At 45.3% G+C, this 23,262-nt stretch overlaps 1 protein-coding gene across 4 annotated transcripts in view; it reads right to left on the reverse strand.

Annotated features, from left to right (window-relative positions):
• Positions 1-23,262, reverse strand: part of LOC143281682 (neuroglobin-like) — a 170,135-nt gene that overhangs the window by 134,602 nt on the left and 12,271 nt on the right. Inside the window, exons 2-3 of one of the 4 annotated variants that reach the window (XM_076586928.1) lie at positions 5,164-5,405; positions 1,897-3,091 (exon numbers count right to left, since the gene is read on the reverse strand). In XM_076586928.1, coding sequence (XP_076443043.1) covers positions 1,897-2,054 — 158 coding nt within the window. In that variant the 5' untranslated portion in view covers positions 2,055-3,091; positions 5,164-5,405. Of the gene's footprint in view, positions 1-1,896; positions 3,092-4,852; positions 4,965-5,066; positions 5,406-23,262 lie in introns of those variants that run through there. The other 3 variants (XM_076586927.1, XM_076586929.1, XM_076586931.1) reach the window with 3 other exon arrangements.

Below are 23,262 nucleotides of genomic sequence, written 5' to 3' on the forward strand. Positions count from 1 at the left end.
CACACACACACACACACACACACACACACACACACACACATATCACGCTAAAAAAAAGAAAAAGAAAAAAAAAGAAGTTAAATCTTATGCAAGCTGAAAGTCACTCACGTACACACCCAGTAGCACAGACCCCTCATCGACCCCTCCCCCTTCCCCAGCCCCACCACCTACCAAATACCAATAAACCACTCCCTCCCTCATGCTCGCAAAACGTCTGCACTATGCAGGCACCAGAGTGTAACATTACTGCTCAGAACACTTCACTGGCTTCCTGTGAAGGCTGGATTCCAATTTAAAGTGCCTGTCTCTGCTTTCAGTGTCTCTATCGTAACAATATGCCACCATATCTTTCAGATCTTTTCCATGGTGACCATCATTGCAGGACACTGCGTTCTTTTGACTCCTCTCTGCTGAGACTGTTTATCGGTTCTCCCTTGAGACTTTCGATAAAAGAAAAAAAATCTTTCTCGGTCTTTGGCCCCACTATCTGGAACTTCCTACCTCTGTCATTCAGAAAAAACACAATGTTTCATAAAAGAACGTAAAGACGCACCTTTTTTTTTTACCTCTCCTGGTGTGCGCGTGTGCATGCTTATTTCAGAAAGATAAACAGACAGACAGAGAGAAACACAGAAGTAGGGAGGAAGGACAGAAAGAAACAGAATGACACACAGAGAGACAGACAATCACAGAGGTGGGGAGGAAGCGAGGCAGAATAGAAATATAAACAGATAGACAGACAGACTGACAAACACTGGAATCGTGAGGAAGGAAGGGGTGGCGGAAAGACAGACAGACAGACAGACATAGAGTTAGGGAGGTGGAGGGGGGCAGAACAGATAGAAAATCAGAGAGAGTTAACAACCAGAAAGAGGAAACCACAAAATCAACGCTGCAGATTTTGATTTATTTTAAACGTTGTTTTTTTTTTTTTTATCGGAATTGTCCCCCCCCCCCCCCCCCCCCCCTAGTTCTTTGGTTTCTCAGTGCCTGCAAGAGCACGTGTCAGAAGCGCCAGGTGCCTAAAAGCCACGCAATCCGAGCTGTACACTTGATACACGTGATGACCCCCCCCCCCTTCCCAGACCCCCTCTCCCCGACCCCCACTCCACCCCTCCCTCCCCCCACGCCCCCAGACAGACAGACACAGACAGACAGACGGGCAGACAGACAATGGTGCTGACCTGGTGAAGATGTAGCTGTCTTGCCAGACAGACGGACAACTGTAAAAGACAAGCAGGGACAGACAGAGACGAAGACAGACAGAAAGACAGTGCACTGACCTGATGAAATGTAGTGCCGTGCGGGCAGGCAGCTGAATAGACAGTCCGACCGACAGACAGAACCAGGCAGATACAGAGACAAACAGACATACAAACAGATAGACAGCTAGACAGATTGACAGACAAGACAGTGCACTGACCTGGTGAACATGTAGACACTAGTGCCGCGCGGGCGGACAGCTGAATAGACAGACCGACAGACAGACAGAAACAGGAAGATACAAACAGACATACATAAAAACAGATAGACAGCTAGAAAGATTGACAGACAAGACAGTGCACTGACCTGGTGAACATGTAGTGACGTGCGGGCGGACAGCTAAATAGACAGACCGACAGACAGAGAAAAACAGGCAGAAAAAGATAGACACAGACAAACAGATAGACTGACTGACAGACAGACAGACAGACAGACCGACAGGCTGACAGAGAGAAACAGACAGACACAGACATGCAAACACAAACAGATAGACTGACAGACAGACAGATTGATTGACAGACAAACAGACAGACAGAAACAAACAGACAAACACCCACACAAACATCCACACAAACAGGCAGCCAGACAAACGGCCAGACAGACAAACGGCCAGACAGACAAGCGGGCACCGACCTGGTGAACATGTAGATGCCTGTGCCCGGGATGTCCTGCTTGACGGTCTCCCAGCTGCTGCGGATTACCTCGATCTCCTCGGCACTGACGAAGTCGCCCAGCTCCTTGTCCTTCTCCACCTCCTCCTTGGTGCCCGCCTTGGAGTTCTGGCACCCCATGATGACCCGACTCACGTGCAGCAACAGCTGGCTACAGACCACGGTGGTCGCGATCCTCACAGGCTGCAGGTGCTCACTGCCTGGTTGATTTCTTGGAAACCCAGGTGGAGCGAAATCGTGTCACCTCAGATGCTCGCCGTGTGATCGTTTCTTTGAAACACACGTGAAGTGAAACTGTGTCACCTTACAAAGTCCTCCCCTCTTGGTGAATGCTGCAGTTATCAAGGTAAGACCCCAGGGGTTTGTTAGTGTTTTATTTTACTATGTCTGGGGTGAGGTACGTTTTGGTCAATCCCACACTGAGCTCGTTTGGAAGACGCTGATGCTTGCGTTGTTTTTGCTTGATATTTTTGTCACGGTGAAATATTGGCAGCCAGTGGCCAGACAGGAGCTGAATGATGCGTTAGTTAAAACTCTACACTGCACATTGGCGTTAAGAGGTATGAAGAGAATCAATCCCCGGACATTTTCAGCATTGTTGACTGTTTAAGACTGACACGAACAATCTCGAGGGTTCACTATATCATACAGGGCTGAGCAGTTTAGTCAAGGTTCCCGTTTCTACTGCACAGGTAAAGAACAGAGTGATTGTGAGTGTGAATTCTTGACACCAGTGTAGACACTCGTCACTAAGAAACCGAACAATGAGCAACACAGAGCAACACTGTCCTGATTCGACACCGGAACTGGGTGCAGAAACAGGTAACCAATGAAATAATCCGTAAGACAAGACGTGGAAAACCAAACCAACACGACTGGACAAGATCAAATCATCAGAGTAACAATGGCTGTCAATGGCTGGAGTTCACTGGCTCGTCACTGACGACGGTTTTCGTTGGTTTCTTGAACATGTATCATCAATGACAAAGACTATGATTGGTCACTGTTCGCTTCACCATCCCAAGATAAGCGCTCATTGGTCACTGGTCATCTGACTGTTGCTGAGTTTTGTTTTAGGCTGACTGTTGGTTGCCTTGTCACACCCGATTCTGGCCGCTTTCTTTGTCTTCAGATGGGGGTCAGCAGCGATGTGTTCCCTGAACATCAAACAGACTTCTGTGTGATTAAAGGTAGCTTGGTCTGATGGTTTCAATATTCATCAATAATTTCGTTTACAGATAAATCAAAACCGATGTATCATCAACTTAAAAACCAGTCAAATAAGCATTCAACGTTTGTGCGTTTACTTATCTTTTTTCATTAAGAGGAACATTTAAGTCATATCAGCAGCTATGAAGTCTTTTCCACGAAAACAACTTTTGACCAACATTTTTAGAATCATTAAACGCAAAGACAGAAGAAAAAAAAACAACCTCAAAGCACTTTACGGCAATACATAGATCACTCGAAAGCGAAATTATAAGAAAACAACAAATAACTGGATTCCAAACTTACAGAGCACGTGAACAATTTGAGAAGACTGACTGTGCGAAGCCGGAACACAAATTCATGAAAACAATGAAAATAAACGTAAAAGAAAAAGCTACCATCGAAACATACGCCTCAGACTCAAGCCAGCGACAAAGCAGTTCCTCCAATCGCCGTACTCAAGCAGAATCACCTTCCGGACATTAACACACACACACACACACACACACATCCCTCGAAAGGAACATTCTGAAAAATACCTATATGATCGTGAAGTCAAACAGATGCCAGGGTTCGTTTGTTTGCTTGTGGAGACGTTCCCAAACAGACAAGACGACCCAGACTGTTTGTTTGTCTATTTACCTGGCTCTAAATCTGTCCGAAGACCCACTGCAACGGTATCTGGCCTGGGCCGACAACTTCAAAAACAAGCGATGTGAGGATAAGAGGTGCCAGCTTGGGGTGCCAGGACACGTTGAACCACAACAATCACCTGTGGTTCTATCTCCTCCCCATCCGACATGGACAAATACACCCACCCTGATATTTCTGGACCTCAGTAACGGTGGTCGCTGAATCAGCTGACAAATGAAAAAAAAAGAAAACTAGAGGTATTCCTGAACCGAATCTGTCAAGGCATAATCACGGATATCAAGATGTTTTAAGAGTACTGGTAAGGGCATAGCCATTCGTCAGATCGTAAAACGATTACTGTTTTTTGTTGTTGTTTTTCAGTCTGTGCAATCGACGTAGATCTTGTTGTTTGGGTACAGCTTCGTTTATACTTTAGCCTGCACTTAGCTTACGAGCAAGCAATCTTGAAAGAAAACAGGTCTGATAAACTTCCATCAATATTTTCTCCTGCTTCACACAGAGCAGTATCAGAGCTGAACTTTGGCCACTGACAATAAGAGGAACAGAACATCGATCAACCCCCCTTCCCCATCCCCTCACACCCATCTCCCCTCCCCAGAAAACAAAACCAATAGTACCACCTCATCAGAACAAACTGTAACACACACACACACACACACACACACACACACACACACACACAAACATCGCCGATGACAACAGTACGTGCTTCAAACCAAACAACCGACGGGCGCAATATGCGAGTGGTTAAAGCGTTGGACTTTCAATCTGAGGATCCCGGGTTGGAATCTCGGTGACGGCGCCTGGTGGGTAAAGGGTGGAGATTTTTCCGATCTCCCAGGTCAACATATGTACAGACCTGCTAGTGCCTGAACCCCCTTCGTGTGTATACGCAAGCATAAAATCAAATACGCACGCTAAAGATCCTGTAATCCATGTCAGCGTTCGGTGGGTTATGGAAGCAAGAACATGCCCAGCATGCACACTCCCGAAAGCGGAGTATGGCTGCCTACATGGCGGGGTAAAAACGGTCATACACATAAAAGCCCACTCACGTACAAACGAGTGAACGTGGGAGTTGAATCCCACGAACGCCGAATAAGAAGAAGAAACCAAACAACCAGCCTGCACACGCACACAAAAACCGAATAACATGTGCACGCAACTGGCCAGCAAAACACTGGTGCAGACACAACCCACCACAGCCACTGACCCAGAAACAAGGCGCGGTAACTGGCAAAACAGCGGAAGGAAGGAAGAGTTACTCGCCTTAACTCAGGCACAGGAAATACAAGCAACCGAAGGAAGATGACCCCTGCTGGCTTTGTTTCCGGAAACAACTGTTCTGCCAGGCTTGTTCACTCACACGCTGCAGTGACTGTGGCTGCTGGAGCGAAGCCTGACGCGCTCGGCGGACTACAGAGCGTGCAGCCGCGTGGAGCGAGATGTGTCTGGATGGGGTCTGCTGAATGCAGGGAGCAGTGCTGATGCAGCCAGCCAGCTGGACCCGTCTCGGCCGTCACGTGCAGACAGGTGGGGATGCGGGGGGTCAACGTGTCACGCTCCGTCACACCTCAGGTCACCACTCACTCACCGACCATGGTCACTCTGGAACACACACACACGCGCGCGCGCGCGCACGAACACACACACGCACGCACGCACACACATACGCACGCACACACACACACACACGCACGCGCGCACATACGCAAGCACGCACACACACACACACACACACACACACACACACACACACACACACCGCATCGGTTGTTGAAATAAAACATTTTATTCCCCATCAAAACAATATGTCAATCTATTTCTATTCTTCAAAAAGCTGTCCTCTGGTTTTCGCCAAGTATATAGAATGAATCTACCAAAGAAACAGTGCACTCGGTGTTATGGCTTATGTTAAAAAGTAGGATTAAAAAATACCAAGAAAACAAAACGAATCAAAAATAAGATAAAAACCAACAGGAATGATTGACCATGCACTGAAAACGAACCCAAGAAGGGGGAAAACTAAAAAGAAGAAAACACAGGAGAACGAAAAGAAAATGAAACTGGACGAGATCGTTAAGGCGAGAAAGGGCCGTATTCAGAGGAAGAACAAAATAAGAGGCTGATGAAGGACGGAATCAAAAAGACGAACAGAAGACGGAGGGGGTAGGGGGGGAGGGGGCGCGGTGGGGGGGGGGGGGGGGGGTAATGGGGGGATGCTCTCTCTCTCTCTCTTCTCTCTCTCTCTCTCTCTCTCTCTCTCTCTCACACACACACACACACACACACACACACACACACACACACAAAGAGGAGAGAGCTACCAATCTTCAGTGAAGGACAATTCCACTCTATTCGTTTTCTTCATTTATCTGTATGTCCCTTGATAAATTATGTTGTTCGTCCTGCTTCAACGTTTGGATCGTATGTCCAACACGTGCACACTTATGCATTCTGGTCGGTGTCCTTACAACAACAAAAATCCTGGGTTCTGAGTTGGTTTGTTTTGTTGTTGTTGTTGTTGTTGTTTTTTTTGGGGGGGGTTCTGAGTTCTAATCCTTCTCCCCCTCTCTCTCTCTTTCTCTCTCTCTCTCTCCCTTGTCCCTGTCTGTCTCTATCTTTGTCGCTCTCTTTCTCTCTCTCTCTCTTGTCCCTGTCTGTCTCTATCTTTGTCGCTCTCTTTCTCTCTCTCTCTCTTGTCCCTGTCTGTCTCTATCTTTGTCGCTCTCTTTCTCTCTCTCTCTCTCCCTTGTCCCTGTCTCTCTGTCTCTATCTTTGTCGATCTCTTTCTCTCTCTCTCTCTTGTCCCTGTCTGTCTCTATCTTTGTCGATCTCTCTCTCTCTCTCTCTTGTCCCTGTCTCTGTCTCTATCTTTGTCGATCTCTTTCTCTCTCTCTCCCTTGTCCCTGTCTCTCTGTCTCTATCTTTGTCGATCTCTTCTCTCTCTCTCTCTCTCTTGTCCCTGTCTGTCTCTGTCTCTATCTTTGTCGATCTCTCTCTCTCTCTCTCTCTCTCTCTCTCTTGTCCCTGTCTCTGTCTCTATCTTTGTCGATCTCTCTCTCTCTCTCTCTCTCTCTCTCTCTCTCTCTCTCTCTCTCTCTCTCTCATGCTTTGAATATATCGTGTCCAGTGTCCATGGCTGCTTCCACGGAATGCAACCGTAATGGTGTGGAAATGCGACACTGTTTTTTTGTGTGTTTTTTTACAGTTTCTCTTTTTGTTTTCCTTTCCTTGGTTTCTTTCTTTTCTGAACGGTTTTCTTTCTTCGTCGTTGCTGTCAGTTCCTTCCTCCTGTCTGCATCCTTTCTCCTTTCTTCAATCGTGTGTCTTTCTTTCATTCTATTTTTCTCTGTGACCTGACTGTTTCTCTGCATTGTTTGTTCTGTTCCTCCTGTGTTGTACCGTCTTTCTTTTTCTTCTTATTTCCCTACATTCTGTCTTTCGTTCGTTGATCACCTATTTCCTCCCTTTTTGCTCTTTTTTTGTGTCTTTCTTTCTTTCTTTCTTTCATTCCTCTTTCCTGGCCTCATTTCCATTCTTCCTTTGTCATTTCTTCTGTCTTTCCCTCGTTTCTGCCTTTGAACGTCGGCTAAGGGAGACATTCGGCAGCATCTGGGGATACTGGGCACGACTTTCAGGACAACACTGCCCACCCTCACATGGGGCAAGGGGAGGGGGGGTTCTAGGAAACGTACCCCAATCATTGCTTGCCCTACATCCTCCGGTCAGCTAACCACAGGTGATGGGTCAACCTTCTGGCGGTCGAACAACAGCAGCAAAGAACTATCACAAGAGGATTCTTGTTGGAGCTTGGGAAAAACAACGTACTCTGGTGGACAGGGATAACACTGCAAAGGCCAGAGAGAAGAAGAGGCTCAGGCTTCTTGGCTGATCCTCATGTTTTCCCTTTTTCCTTATTGAACGTTGTGTTTTGCCTTGCATCTTTGAAATCAAAAATCTTTAAACTCAAGAAGAGACCTAGTCGTGAGAGAGACCGACAGACAAACCCACTGAGGAAAAAGCGAGAGAAAGTGAGAGAGAGAGAGGGGGGGGGGGAGCCGACATAGAATAAGAGAGATAAATAGCGAGAGAGACAGACAGACAGACACAGAGACAGAGAGAAAAGGGGGAGAGGGGGAGAGAGACAGAGAGAGAAAAAGAGCGTGCGATAAAGCTAGTGAGAGAGACAGGCACAGATGGTGGCAAAAGAGAATGTGCGAGAAAGAGTGAGAAAGAGAGTCAACAGAGAGCGACAAAGAAAGAGAGAAACAGACAAAGAGGGGAACGCCATTGGGAGTTCAGAGCAAGAACAGCAGGAAGGCGAGGATATCAGGTGTGCCCTTTAACTAACCAGCTGGGATCGTCGTTCTTGGGATACATTTCATCTGAGGGACCCAGCTCCTGACAGCAGAGAAAGACACACAGGGACAGAGAAAAATAGAGATAAAAAGGGAGAAAGAAGGAAAGAGAGAGAGAGAGAGCGAGTAAGAGAGAGAGAGAGCGAGTGAGAGAGAGAGATGGACAGAGAGAGAGAGAGAGAGATGGACACGGAGAGAGAGAGAGAGAGACGCTGAGAGAAAAGGCAGACAGAAAGAAATAGAAAGAAAAATGAAGCTGACACTGAGACAAAGAGACTGAACAACACACACACACACACACACACACACACACACACACACACACACACAAAGAGAATGAAAGAGACAGAGATACACACAATGAGATAAAGATAGAGGTAAGGACAGACACACGAGCAGACATACAGTCACAGAAAAAGAGACAGACAGCGACAAAGGGAAGGGCAGATCGGCAGACAAACAAACAGACAGACAGACAGAGGAACAGTCAGGCAGAAAGAAAGAAAGAAGGAAAGAAAGAAACAACGAATGAAGGGGAAGAGGGAAGTGAAGGGTGGAAAGACAACAGACAGGGAGAGGAACGTGCTCCAAGAACTACATTTCGTGTTGAAATCTTCCCTCGGCTCTTTTTCCTTTCTTTCTTTCTTTCTTTCTTTTACATTAACCTGTCTTTATATTTGTCTATTTTCATCGTTTATTTCTTTTTTTCTGGCTTTCTTCCCTGTATTCAGTTTTTCTTGTCTTTTTTGCTGACGTATTTCGTGTCTTTGTGTCGTATATTATGCATTTTTTGTGTTAGCTTCTCCATGTTGATAACATTGCATCCATTTATTTATCTATGTATCTATCTGTCTATCTCTTTATTCATTCGTTTATTTATTTATTTATTTATTTATCTGTTTGTTTGGGTTTTTGTAACGCCAGCAGATGATGTTCTGTCATTTCAGACATGATTATTTGTACATAAATTTTTATTCGCTTTCTGTCAATATGAGCATTTGTCAATTCATTTTGTATATGTTTATTTTTGTCTGAATATTTCGAGTAATTAACATGCAGATCACTGCACACAAGCTGACTGTTGGATTCCACGCTTTTGCACGTGTGATTGGCATTGGAGGGCCTTTCCTCTCTCTTTCTATGTCTGTCTTTCTGTCTCTCTCTGTCTCTGTCTCTCTCTGTCTCTCTTACTCTCTCTCTCTCTTTCTCTCTCTCACACACACACACACACACACACACACACACACACACACACACCAGTTGTGTGTTTACGTGTGGGTAAAGAGGCATGCATGGTGGGAGAGAAAAACAACCAAAGAAGAAAAGAGACACATTAAGCTATAAACACAAGTGACACGTTTCTGACACTTTGACACTTTAATGTCATTGGCCATGAGGTCCGAATGACATGGCTAAATGAGTTGACATAACATTACACTAAATAAATGAATGCAGTGGGAACAAATATTAAAACAAAACCCCCCAAAAAAGAAAGATCTTTTACATGAAAAAGTTAGCATCTGACAGGCTACCGAACACGCTAAAATGACCAAGTTCACATACATCCTTCGATGAAACAAATTCCAACAGGCCTTTACAGTGGAAAAAAAAACATCAGATTTCTCTGAACATTCAGCTCCTAACTGTGAGTACTGTTTTTATTCCCGACATTCAAACTTCTGAAATAAGATTTCCTATCAGATTAATCAAGTCATGATCCTCTGCATCAGATTATCAAGACTAAAAAGATTCTTGAATACACCAAGTTTGAGATATTCTTGACGACATCAAGTTAAAGAGATTCTTGATAATATCAAGCTACAGATAATCTGAAAGACGTCAAGCTCAAGAGATTCTTGATGATATCAATCTAAAGAGATATTTGATGATATCAAGCTAAAGAAATTCTTTCTTTTTGACTTGGAAGAAAGGAATATAAAGAAATGAAATAGAATGAAAAGGGCAGACACAACCAGAAAATTGAAGTAATTAAATGTTCAATCACAATTAACACTAAAGGAGGTCGTAGGATTTATAAGAAAAAAAGATTACAAAATGAAATCTGGTTCGAAAGAGCGAGAGAGAGAAAAACATGACATTGTTTTTCGCTTGAGTTGCCGGCCGGAATCGTTAGCTCACAATAATTAGAGAATCGCGTGCTGATGTTTAGGTGAACTACTGTGCTGCTTCTCTTGATTGGTGGGTCGTTGATCAGCACTGACAGGTTGGTTGCTTGGGGGGTTGGAGGTGAGGAGTCGGTTGGTTAGCTGGTTATTTCACTGATGTACTCTCTCTGTCTCTGTCTCGCTCGCTCTCTCGCTCTCCAGTTTAACGTCGTTTCACTGTTAAATGATATTTGTGTGTGTGTGTGTGTGTGTGTGTGTGTGCGTGTGCGCGTGTGTCTGTCTGTCTGTGTGAAGGTCTATGGCTGTGTGTGTATGTGTGTGTTTGAGTGTGTTCGTTCGTTCTTTTGTTTAACATCTCTCCACAGCTGTGATTCTAAAGAAAAATCCACTCACACCTTCCCCACTCCATTCTTGCTTCATCGAATCATTCCTTTCCCCCTTCCTCTGCCCCTCAATCTGTATAAAAAGAATGTGTGTGTGTGTGTGTGTGTGTGTGTGTGTGTGTGTGTGTGTGTGTGAAAGAGAGAGAGAGAGACAGAGTATTAGTGGGGGGGGGGGGGGGGAGTGGCGATGGATATACTGAACAGTGCAGCACTGCTTAACACACGGGCAGTGGACACTTGCAACCTTGTGGAAGTGTTGGTCAGATGACTGCTGCCAGTGAACAGAAAGCAGTGTGGGCAGTCCCTCACAGACCGATGTGAGGGACTCCGCCATCTCTGTGACCACCCCTATCTACACAGCAACGCTCGGGCAACCCGGCCGGGGAAGGAAGCTGCCTGCCCATCACTTCTTGATGCCGCCCACCTGGATGTCGGAAGAGGAGTGAGGGGATGGGGCGGAGGATCATGATGGTGGTGGTGGTGGTGGTGGTGGCAAAAGCAGCACTAGTGGCAGTTTGTGTGTGTGTGTGTGTGTGTGTGTGTGTGTGTGTGTGTGTGTGTGTGTGTTTATAACGATGGCCAAGGGAGAAGATAAAGAAAGAAAGAAAGAAAGAAAGATAGAAACACACACACACACACACACACACACACACACACACACACAAACACACACACAGAGTTTTTCACCAGTCTCTGAAAGGATGCAGTGTAAAGCTACATTTGACATAGATTATACAGATTTACCCAAGAACCGGCTACCATTTCAGTTAAAAACTGAAGTACTCTCCCATATAGAAAGTCAATATTCAAATTATCTATAAAAAAAATATGCATAGATCTGCTCTAGAAAATGGTAATTTTGGCTTTTGTAATTCCCTCATTTAGAATAGAAAATTTATATCAGTAGACAATATTCAATTTCCACAGCTGAACTTATACCCATACATATGGCCTTACATTATAAAAAATTATTTCAGACATTCTGAAAACTGTATGTGAGGTTTTATTATGTGTAAACTCGAAGTCAGTATTACAAGCTATAGAATCTCCAAATTCAAAGAAGCAAACTGAGGTGACAATGGAAATAAAACATATTATTCATCAGTTGACAAACCAGGGCATTAATATAACTTTCTGCTGGGTACCTTCACACTGTGGAATATCTTCAAATGAGTGGGTAGACCAAGCAGCTAGAAGAGCCGCACGTAATTTCGAAGGCGCAATACAACTTGACATCCAGTTTGATCTACATGAATGCTTTAGTAGCATAGACAATTTATCTAGAAATCGATTTGGAAATTTCCTTATAAATTCAAATAATCAATATTACCAATATTGTATAAACACAGAGAATGTGGCTGATCCTAAATATTTTCTAAATTTGACACCAACAGCACATTCAAGACAAGTTACAAGTCTTATGTATAGAATTCGTTTAAATGCCTTTTGTACAAATGTTTCTAATGTTATAGTGTGCCAGCAGTGTCACCCCCCACCCCACCACCACCACCACCACCCACACTCTGTGTCCCCCTTCCCTCCCCATCCCTTCACCCCCTCATCCTCCTCCCCTCCCCCCTCCACACACACACACACCTTATCTCCCTTCCCGATCCGTCCAAAGTCCAGTCTTTGAGGTCGCGCCGACACCGCGCCACCCTCCCTCCTTCCACCCCCCCCCCCCCTCCTCACCCCTACTCCCTAGTCCCCCGCCTTTTGGTCAGTGACGCCGCGTCACCAGTCCCAGCTGTTGAAGCACGTGCGGTATGTGATGACTGCCACAATCCCCATGCTGACTAGATGTCGGCGCGTTTGAAACATGCTAATGTCGGCATGTAGGAACATCCCAGTAAGGCAGTCTGTCTTTCAAGTTGTTCCCCCCTCCCTCCTTCCCTCTCCCTTCTCTTTGTGACGTAAACGGGTGAACTTGTCACAGAAGGTGTGTAGAAACAAGTGGGCTGAATTGTAGCAAATCAGATCAGTCTGTTGAATTGGATGAATCGAGATTAAGCAGTGAATCTGTCAGTCATTCACGTAGCATCATTAGGACAAACAAAAGATTGGTTATTTCAATTCAACTAGCTGGGGGAGTGAGTGCTGTAGCTTGCATTAGTATGCACAGTATGTTGTGGGAAGTGATAAAACCAGTCAGCACAGCCAGTTCTTAGCGGTCTCCCAGAAAAAAACTGACTGACACGGGGTGACTGACTGATCAGTGATGTGAGGAGCAAGGAAATCCCTGTTGGGCTGTGAGTACATGACTTGTAATACTTTTATGTTATGTTGATAACTTAGTTGTGTTGGAAAACTATGTTTTATGTCAGTGAACAGCCTGAAGTTGATCTTATGGCTTGTGGAAAGAAAAGGGGTTAATGTGTGGAGGGAAGTACTGGCCTATATCTTTTGAGTCCCCCCCCCCCCACCCCACGCCCCCCTCTTCTATTTTGTTACAGATATCTTGTTCTGTATTTTAGTTTTGATGTATTACTTACTTGTTTTGTTTTTAGTAGGTGATGTTGGTTCAGTGTGAACTGAACAGATCTATAGGCTAACACATAGTCAGTGTGTGTTGATGGTTTTTCATGTGTGTGTGTGTGTGCACATGGGGGTAACAGCAAGCGTTGTGGAACATGTTTGATTGGTTGGTAGTTGTGGTAACATGTGTAGGAGTTGTGATATGTGTCAGTGGTTTGCTTTGTTCGGATAAAAAGTGGGAAACTTCATTGTAATGTGCTGGTAAATTATGAGAGCACTGAGGGTCAGTGCTATGTTGCACATTGCTGTTTACCCGAGATATGTTGGAAGTAATGATTTCCATACATGTACTTGTGTCAGTAGGACACTTTATGAAGGCAAAGAGGAGATTTGTTTGGTCACACACACAATTTTGTTGTATGATGGGTAACATGAGTTGAACACTCTGGGTTGTATTGGTCAGTCATAGGTATGGTGCACAGTATGGTATGTCACTGTTGGTGGCAGGTAAGCTTGATGAAGCTTGTATTACCTCACATAGATTTATGTGTGAGAGGGGTGCATACTGGTGGACATGTGAGTGATGAAAGGTGCTGAGAAGGTATAGGCCTTTCATGTCAGCGATTTCCAGGTATTTTGAGAGTTTCTGACCTGGGTTTTGGTTTTGTGTTCCAGGTGTGCTGCTTGTAGATGCTGCTTGTAGATACTGTTTGTAGGTGCTGCTTTAGATGTAGGGTAAACTTTTTACTGTGTGCTGCTTGTAGGAAGTACTTGAAGTAGGCAGTGTGTGCTTCCTTAGCGTGTGTTGCTTTTGCTAAGTAGGGTGAACTGCTTAGTGTGTGTGCTGTATTGTAAAGTAAACACTCTATAAAAACCACTCCATGTGGCCCTGCTATTGGTGTGAGGAGAGCAAGTGAGTGTGTGCATCATCAGTCAATCCTATATCCCCCTGTCTGCTCCCCTCTCTCTTAGACCGAACCACACTTTCGAACCGTTTTTACAACTTGGCGTCGCTGACAGGATAGGCATGTAGAGTGTTTTACTGTAGGCAGGTTAAGTGTTTGGTATGACTGAAGCAGCACACAGCCAGGTAAAACAGCCCAGAGATGACAACCCCGACTACAATGGCGCAGGAATCTCCCATGGGGTGGTATGTAGCACCCACACTGCCGGTATTCACTGGTAAGCCTGGCGAGATGTCGGCTGAGGACTTCCTCGTGGAGGCGAAGAGAGTCCTGGCTGCGTACCCCATGGGAGACGAGATGGCTGCTTTCTTCGTTTACAGCCATCTGCAGGGAACCGCACACAGGGAGCTGATGCTGCGGGACCTGGAGGAGACCAACACCCCAGAGAAGGTGATCAACATTCTGCCGGGGGTGTTAGGTGACGGGCGGCGTGTCACCACACTGCTGTCCACATTTTTCAGCAGGGAGCAGTTTCCGGAGTCCATCTTGGACTATTCTCATGCTCTGTGGAGTCTTGTGAGGACCATCCGGATGAAGAGCACTGGGGCCCTCACCACTGAGATGCTGAGGGACCACTTCATTGATGGCCTCTGGAACCTCCTGCTGAAAAGGGAGCTGCGCCACGTAGTGAGGCAGGAGCCTCAGACCACCTTCATCCAGGCCAGGGATGAAGTCCTGAGGATGTGGCGAGAGCTGGAAGAGGACCAACAACAGCAACAGGCCAGGGAAGAGACAGCTCAATTGGGTGACAAACTGTTACTGTTAGAAGAGAGTGTTAGGTCCATGCAGGGGTTAATGTCAGATTTAGTCAGTCAGAGAGGTGGGGCTGTGGTAGAGAACAGGGCTTTGGGCAAAAGGAAGAGAAGGAACAGACGTAGGAAAGGTCAGTCAGCGGTGGGAAATGGGATTTCGCCAAAGGTGGGTAAGGTTCTCCCCAAGGAAAAGCACCAAGATTCCCACAATGAGAACCAAAGAGACTTGCCCAATAGTCTCAGGAGGCAGGATCGGAGTCCGAAAGAAGAAATTTCAGTCAGGACAGAAAGCGAATATGATGAAGAAGATCCTTGCCAAGGTGAATGGATGTTGCTGCCAGTTCCACCTGATCCAGGAATTCCTGGTACTTGTGCCACGCGAGAAGGCACAGGTGATGGAGACTGCCAGGATGCAGTCGAGTTTCCCAGAGGGTCACACCAGCCAGTGTTCTCTAGGTTGTGTGAGACTGGCACCAGGTCTCATCCGAAGCCTGGGGTGCACGGGACATGTGCAGGTGTGCAAGCAGTGTCACCCCCCCCCCAAACCACCACCACCACCCACACTCTTTCCCCATTCCCTCCCCATCCCTTCGCCCCCCTCCCCCCCCCCTCCACCTTCTTATCTCCCTTCCCGCTCCGTCCAAAGTCCAGTCTTTGAGGTCGCGCAGACACCGTGCCACCCTCCTTCCTTCCACCCCCCTCCTCACCCCTACTACCTAGTCCGCCGCCTTTGGTCAGTGACGCCGCGTCACCAGTCCCAGTAAGGTAAACGCTATAAAAATTAAAAAAAACCCACTCCATGTGGCCCTGCTATTGGTGTGAGGAGAGCAAGTGAGTGTGTGCATCATCAGTCGATCCTATATCCCCCTCTCTGCTCCCCTGTCTCTTAGACCGAATCACACTTTCGAACAGTTTTTACACTAAAAATATATAAAGTATGTGCGGTAAGCAAATAACTGTAAGCCATCTACTCGTTCATTGTCCAAGCATAAGACAGTTGATTCCAAAAGATGTAGTTGATGACTTTTCTATCAATATTCCATTAGTCACTGAAAAGATTTTGAATGATTATTCAATGCTTAGAATGTTTTCGGAAATTTTAAACTCCAGTCCAGTTGGTATCTTCATAAGTTCATTTGATGTATTTTGATTAAAGTCGTTATTTATATTTACATTGTTGTAAGTTAATACTTGTTGTGATGCATACACATATTCTCCTTCCTATACACCTCATGCATTACACACCACAATCTCTTTAAGCTTTCATTTCTTGTCATTTACTTTTCCTCTAATACATAACATTAACACTTTCTTGCACTAATATTCAGACACATTCCCTTTCCTTTATCCTCTACTTCTCTTCTTTCCGTCTTATGACACTTATAGTGAATAGACGTTAAACTGAAGTTCTAACACACACACACACACACACACACACACACACACACACACACACACACACACACACACATAATAAAAAGAAGCAAAATAAGACTAAGAAGGAGAAGAAAAGAAAGTGGAAGCAGAAGAGGATGCCGAGAAGGATAGTCCATTGAAGGCGAAGGAGACGATGTGGTGCGAGCAAAGAAAGAGAGAAAGAAAGAAAAGAAAGAAAGGCAAAGACAGACAGGACAAAAAAACACCGAACGAGAAAATAAAAAGGAAAAGAAATTACGAAGAATCTACAACAATATATCACCAGAGACATACAGTCTTATATTATTCAAAGTTTGTGATTCTATCCGCAAAGATTAGAGATTCATTCATTCTAGCAAGAATCTCTCTTTTCTTCAGCACTGTTTGAAACAGTGAAACAGGGGTTAGGGGGGGAGAAGCGTAGTAGGAAGGGGAATGATATGACAAGAAAGGAAGAAAAGGAAAGAAAAAGACATAAGGACAGAAGGAAAAATAAGAGAGCAACAGAAAGAGAAATGGGAGCGAGAACGACAGAAATGTCCTTTTTCAGCATATTGAGATAAGCACAATAACAAGAACGCTTGCTTTTCCACCCAGCCCTTGGGTACAAATTCTAGTGAGAAACAAAAGGCGTATGCGTAAGAAGAGAGAGAGGGAGAGGGACAAAGAAAGAGACAGAGACAGACAGATATAACAGAAAGACAGACAGAGAGGGATGACACATTCTTTATTAACGAGAAGAATATGCAAGTAAAGTTCCTGCTTTTCCACCCCTTGCCATAGAGAGGAACTAAAGCGAGCAAGAGACAGACAAACAGGCAGAGACGGAGCCACAGAGACAGGGGGAGACTATGGGAGGAGGATGTCACGAATAAGAATAAATGTCACGAAAAAGATTTCTGTTACATATAAAAATGGAACACATACCCAGGCTCACACCTTCCGCTACCAATTCCGACAAAGGACAATAACAAAATCATTTTTATCTTCCTTTCTTGAACATTTATTCTTCCGGAACCCCTTTCCTACAACAAATATAATCACGAACACATTCTTACTACCGGCCTAACGCTCTCTCATTCAGTTCAATTCCTAACCGACTTCAAAAATTCAACATCACTCTAGATCTAGACATAACAAAAAAGACGAGCTCAAACGAAGAACCAAAACTTACATTTTGAATCCTAAGGAGGGAGCCAGCTAAACAAAATAACACAAGGAGGGTCTGTGGTACTCAACAGTCTGACACTTCAAATTTCAGATACATTCATCCTCCTTTCATCCCACAGCATTCTCTCTACAAATTTCATGCTCGCATCTCTCTCTCAAACAAACAAACAAACAAAAAAATGAAGTCGATTCGTTGACTCCTCATCCCAACTTCCGACTCTCCAGTCCGACCAATCAGAAGGGAGCACACAAAAATCGTGCAATTCGCTCCCTGACAGAGAAGAGAAAGACACAAAGGTCCATGAACAGTTGTGTGAACAAATTCCAACAGGCGGTCCCCCCCCCCCCCCCCTTGCTTTTCTCGACACCCATAAAGTTTAACGACAGGAAACCGACTGCTTTGCAATGTCATTTTTCCACAACAGCACTGGGAGTTTATACCATGGGCACAAGTAATGTAAACACATAAACCACCATTATACAACAAAACAACTGACAGAAATAAAAGACTATAAAAAACAAACAAAAAAAACGAGGATTATAAACGGTGTAACCTTTCAAAGTTTTTCTCTTTTTTTTTCTTTTTTTTATTCTGTCTTGGATGTGACTTTCCATACTGTACCCGTAATACGTGAACGCTCAGACACGCGGATATATACACACCACACTGCCATAACCATTGTTGTTCTTTGTTTTTGTCGTTACGTAGAATGAACAAGGCGGTCGAAGAAAGTTTAGTGTGTGTCTGTTTTTATATACGTATGTGTTGGTGCCAGTGCTGTACTTTCTTCTGTTTTGATGAAAGAGTATGAAAAAAATTCAAGCAAACGTCACTTTGTTTCATGAAGAGGGTGGTGTTTTTTGTGTTTTGTTGTATTTTTTTGTTTGTATATGTTGCTGTTTTTCTTGTTTGTTTTTGTAGTTTTGTAGTTAGATATCATATTTCAAAACTGTGCTTGCAAAGACACTTAAGCATCGTAACAATTTGGTTGAGAGAGTCAAGGTTCAAAGATCAACAAATGTTAATATTTGAGCCTCCAGCCTGAAAACTAAGTGCATGTTATGACGTGGCCTGTAAAGAAAATAACAGAAAATCATAAACTGTCAGAGAGAGAGGGGGAGAGAGAGGGAGAGGGGGAGAGAGAGAGGGAGACAGAGACAGAGACAGACAAACAAAGAGAAAGAGTAAAAGACAGAAAGAAAGTACGCCACAATACAAAGATGGTTTTCGGAAAGATACATGCAAAGATGGTTGGTTGTATGACAGATGAAGAAACCTACAGACAGACTGACAAACAGACAGACAGACAGGCAGGCAGGAGGTAGCAAGAAAGAAAGACAAAAACACAGTGCCAATAAAAAGTTTCACAAGAAAAAGAGAGAGCGGTGTTGGGATTTACCAACAGGTTTGTTTGTTCTTTACCTGCCGACGGGGGCAGGAAGAGTTACGGTGCAGTAAAAACAGGCAGGTCGATACAAACTGCCACCGTTAATCACTGCCGTAACCTTTCGGAAGTACCTCAGGTGGTACACGGTGACTGAGATACTCTTTCAGTCAACACGATAATGAAGTTCCTTTTTGAATCTCACCGTTGCCATGTTGGGACAAACAACGGTACCGTCTTGCCCTTTTTGCTGTCTCGCTTTTGTTGCCTTTGTCTCCCCATCATTCGTGCTGTACGTCCAGGTAACGTTACTCATTTGCTGACTTCATAGTACCAACACAACCACACCCAGATTCGTTATGTACCAACCCCAGAGCCGAGGATGCACAAGGCACCGATAATGTCAGGTTGCCGTGCGCCCCCCCCCCCCCCACCCCCCAACCCCCACCCCCCTCTCCTCCCAACAAAGGAGATCCTGCACTACTGCCGAGTTACTCCAGTTGTGGTGCTTCTTAAGATTTTTCAGTGCAACACCAGTTAATATAACCAAACAAAACAAATTACCACAACCCTTCCGCTCCTTCTCGTTCAACAGTCGCAAAATGTTCTTCTTATTATTACTCTTCTCCCTCAGCTGTCAAGAGTCACTGGGACGCCGCACAGAAGCACTGTTCACTAGATTCCTCCAGGTCTGTCGGTTGTGTGTCAAAGCCTGGGTTTCTGCATATGGTTTCCCTGTCCATTCTGCAATGTCAGTCCATCGTTTTTTTCTGTTTTCGCCTCCGCCTCCCTCTTCAACAGTTCCTTGGAGAATTGTTCTAGCCAGGCCACTAGATCTTGTTAAATGGATATACCGATTGCTAAGCCACCATCCCACAACCCTTTCCATCCGACACCTCATCTCCCCACTAACGGTAATAACGGATCAATCGCGGAGCCAGAGAGAGTGTCCCATGGGGAGTGGAGACTGTCACCATGTCCCTACAGACAGACTGTCTCAATCTCCCAGCCCAACTCCCCACAGTCATGGAAGTCAGCGATGAGCGGAGGGAGGGAGGGTAAAATGTGAAATCACCAGACAGGAAAGTCCTCAAAAATCTGGGACAAGTCTTGTTCGATCATGTTTGATGACATGAGGACGATGAGGATGACACTTTGGGATCAATTTAGTCTGAGTGTGACGGGGCTGTATTTCTCATCCGCGCCCTTTTGTAATGTATCCCGGTGTCAGCCAGTCCCCAGAGATACAATCACCCACAGAAATCTGAAATTGGAGCAACAGTCAAAGACGCTCCCCGTAAAGTGGATGACAACTGTAAAGTCCAGTCTTCCCGTTTTGATCCCCCAGCACTCCCAACTCAGGCTCAGTGACCCAACTGTTGTGAAGCTGTTCTTGCTTCTGATGGGATTCAAACCCAGTCATCAGTCTCTGACACCATCAGCCATTCAGATGAGTCAATAAACCGAGATCCCGTGTGCAGTATGCACTTAGCGCACGTTAAAGAGTCCACGGTGACAAAAGGGTTGTCCCTGACAAAATTCTGCAAAAACATCCTCTCTAATATTCGTGTGTGTGCGTGCACGTGATTGAAGCCTGAATGAATGTCAGAGGAAAAGAATGAAGAGCGCCTAAAAGCAGCTGTCAGTCGGCTCTACCCAGGTGGGCAACCCGTCGTGCAAACGTTGGTAAAGCGCTTGGAGTTTGTTCTCTGACCGAAGATAGGCAGCTATGAAAATACTACCAGTACTAAACAAATAATCCACTGGGCCATTCCGTTGCGGTTTTTCCCTTGCAGATGCAGTCTCTTTGACAGAGATGATGGTCTTTGTACGGTTTGTGGCAGGAAAGTAATTTGAGGAACAGACAGAAATGGATGGTTGTGAGGTAGTTAGAGATGTTTGACAGGATGGCGGTGAAAAAAGAGTAATAGTATGTCTGTTAAGCAGTTCGAGCTTCAGACTTTATCTTCCCTTGGCTGACCTACATATGTACAGGGAATTTATGACCAGAGGGCTCAGCCCTGACAGCAGCGTTCATTGATCGGGGGATGGGCAATGGTCCGTCTGGAAAACAGCATGCAATATTCAGCCACAACGGACAGCCTGAAACCAGCACTGGCAGCCGTGTCCCCACAACTGAGATGGGGATTCGGGCGTTGGTCTCTGCCACCATGACAGGGGGGTGGGGATGGGGGTGGGGGTCGTGTGGCACTGGCTGCACGTAGATCACGTGTTTCCGCTGCTGATTGCTCTGCACTGGTTCTCGGTGTCGGGTAGGATAGAATTCAACATTTTGCTCTCTTTGTAACAAGGTCATATCGAAGCTGCTCCTCTTTACTGGTCAGGGCCGGTTTAAATCAGGCGATGGGAAACCATTCGCAAAGACCCAGGCTTTGACACTCAAGCCGCAGACGTGAAAGGCTCTGGGAAACAGTTCTTCTGTACGGCGCCCCAGTAACTTGACAGCGCCTAGTTTGCTTGGTGTTTAGAATGTTCCTAACTGTGTGGAATTTATCGGGGAGTTAGGAACAGTCTTAACGATAATGAAACGATGATGGAACTGGCACTTAATCACACACCACACGCACCGGACACACACACACACACACACACACACACACACACACACACACAGAGATGGATAAATAGACCGAGAGACAGACAGACAGAGACAGAGAGAAAGATAAAGAGAGAGACAGAGCGAGAGAAACAGAGATGCTGAACAGTGGATGAAAAACAAACGACGCAGATTTAACCATTCTTTTGTCATTTTTTTTTTAAATGACTTTGCAAGGACGCTTTATATCCATCTCTCTCTCTCTCTCTCTCTCTCTCTCTCTCTCTTGCACAGCGTCACCAAGGATTCACCTGACTCCTCTCTCACAGACAGCGCCATCTGCCATGTCTGTGTTGGGTCCGGTAGCGTCCCTTGACAAGACACTCGACAGAGCCTCCACAATAAAGGTGACCCTCTTGCTCACTAAGTAAAGGATCGAGATACACCACTCTCCAGTCAAACGGGGTCCCTGTCTTCATGGGGAGAAATCACAATGCAATCATTTCTGTGTGTGTGCGTGCGTGCGTGTGGGTGGACAAGGGGTGTGTGTGTGTGTGTGTGTGTGTGTGTGTGTGTGTGTGTGTGATTTCGGAAAACTGTACCACAAAATTTTAGACAATGTTCCACTATTACATCTTTCAAATCTAATCTTCAAAAATGTTTATTTAAACAGTATTTTTGTGACCGGTTGGACTGGGTCATCTCACCTGTTTCAGGTATAGACCCTTCTCTCCCCAAACCGTTTGTGTGCGTGTGTGTGCGTCGATGTGTGTGGGGGTGTAGTGATGTAAGTGATGTTACACTGTCTTCTAGAAATCGAGTTTGTATCTTGATACTTTTTTTTAATCTTTATTTCGTCCCTTTGTCTTAACCATACCACACGCATAGTTGAATGCGCTGAGGATCGCAGGCTAAGTGCTGAATGTGTGTGTGTGTCTGTGTGTGTGCGCGTGTGTGTGTGCGTGCGTGCGTGCGTGTGTGTGTGTGTGCGTGTGGTGTGTGTGTCTGTCTGTGTGTCTGTGTGTATAAATGCATTCAAGTCGCAGGCTAAGCGCTATATAAATGCACATTTTTTGTCCTTTTCTCTTATCCAAAATGTGTAGTTACATGCGCTTAAAGGCGCTGGCTAAATGCTATATAAATGCAAATCATTGTCATTGTTATGACTGATATCATTATTATTACAATTATGATTAGCACCATACAAATGTTCGTCTTCCACAGTTTTTATCCGCTTTGTTATCTACCCACTCACTGTACTCGGCTGACCCAAACAAACTAGCGACACGCACAGCCATTCAGCGGTATTAGCAAAGCATATCCCCCAATACCCCAACCCCCACTGGCTTCCAAGCCAAAGTCCTCGCCATAGAGATTGGTGCAAGAGGGTTTGTGAGCTCATCTGCCTACAACCTCATGAAACAGCTGTCGATTTATAGCAGAGAGAGGAAACTGGCTCTCAAGGCAATGGCAGAAGCAGCAGAAAAGAGTTCCAGTTGAATCTCGTCGAGGAGGAGGAATGAAAGTAAACTTCATAAGAATGAAATTTTCCCTGCTCAAACTAGGCGTACGATATTGCTCAGTGGTAAAAACGCCAGCCAGAAAAGGTGACTCAGTCCTGAAGTGGCGACCACCCTAGAGGCGCGGGTTCGAACCTGCTGAAGACCAGGAAGCAAAAAAAAAGGCGGCAATACAAGGACATCCAGGAGTCATGACCTGGGTGCGGCCCGGCCCCCTTAGAGTGTAAGGAGTTAAGAGCCGAAACACTTGACTGATGGGGGGCTTCTTCTCTGAAGACCTTGTACTGTCCAGCTCTCCTTAGAGTTTCTTATCACTGCGCCCACTCACTGCACTCTGCTGACCCAAACAAACCAG

The sequence above is a fragment of the Babylonia areolata genome, chromosome 4, assembly GCF_041734735.1.
Source record: "Babylonia areolata isolate BAREFJ2019XMU chromosome 4, ASM4173473v1, whole genome shotgun sequence".
NCBI classification, from domain to species: Eukaryota; Metazoa; Mollusca; class Gastropoda; order Neogastropoda; family Buccinidae; genus Babylonia; species Babylonia areolata.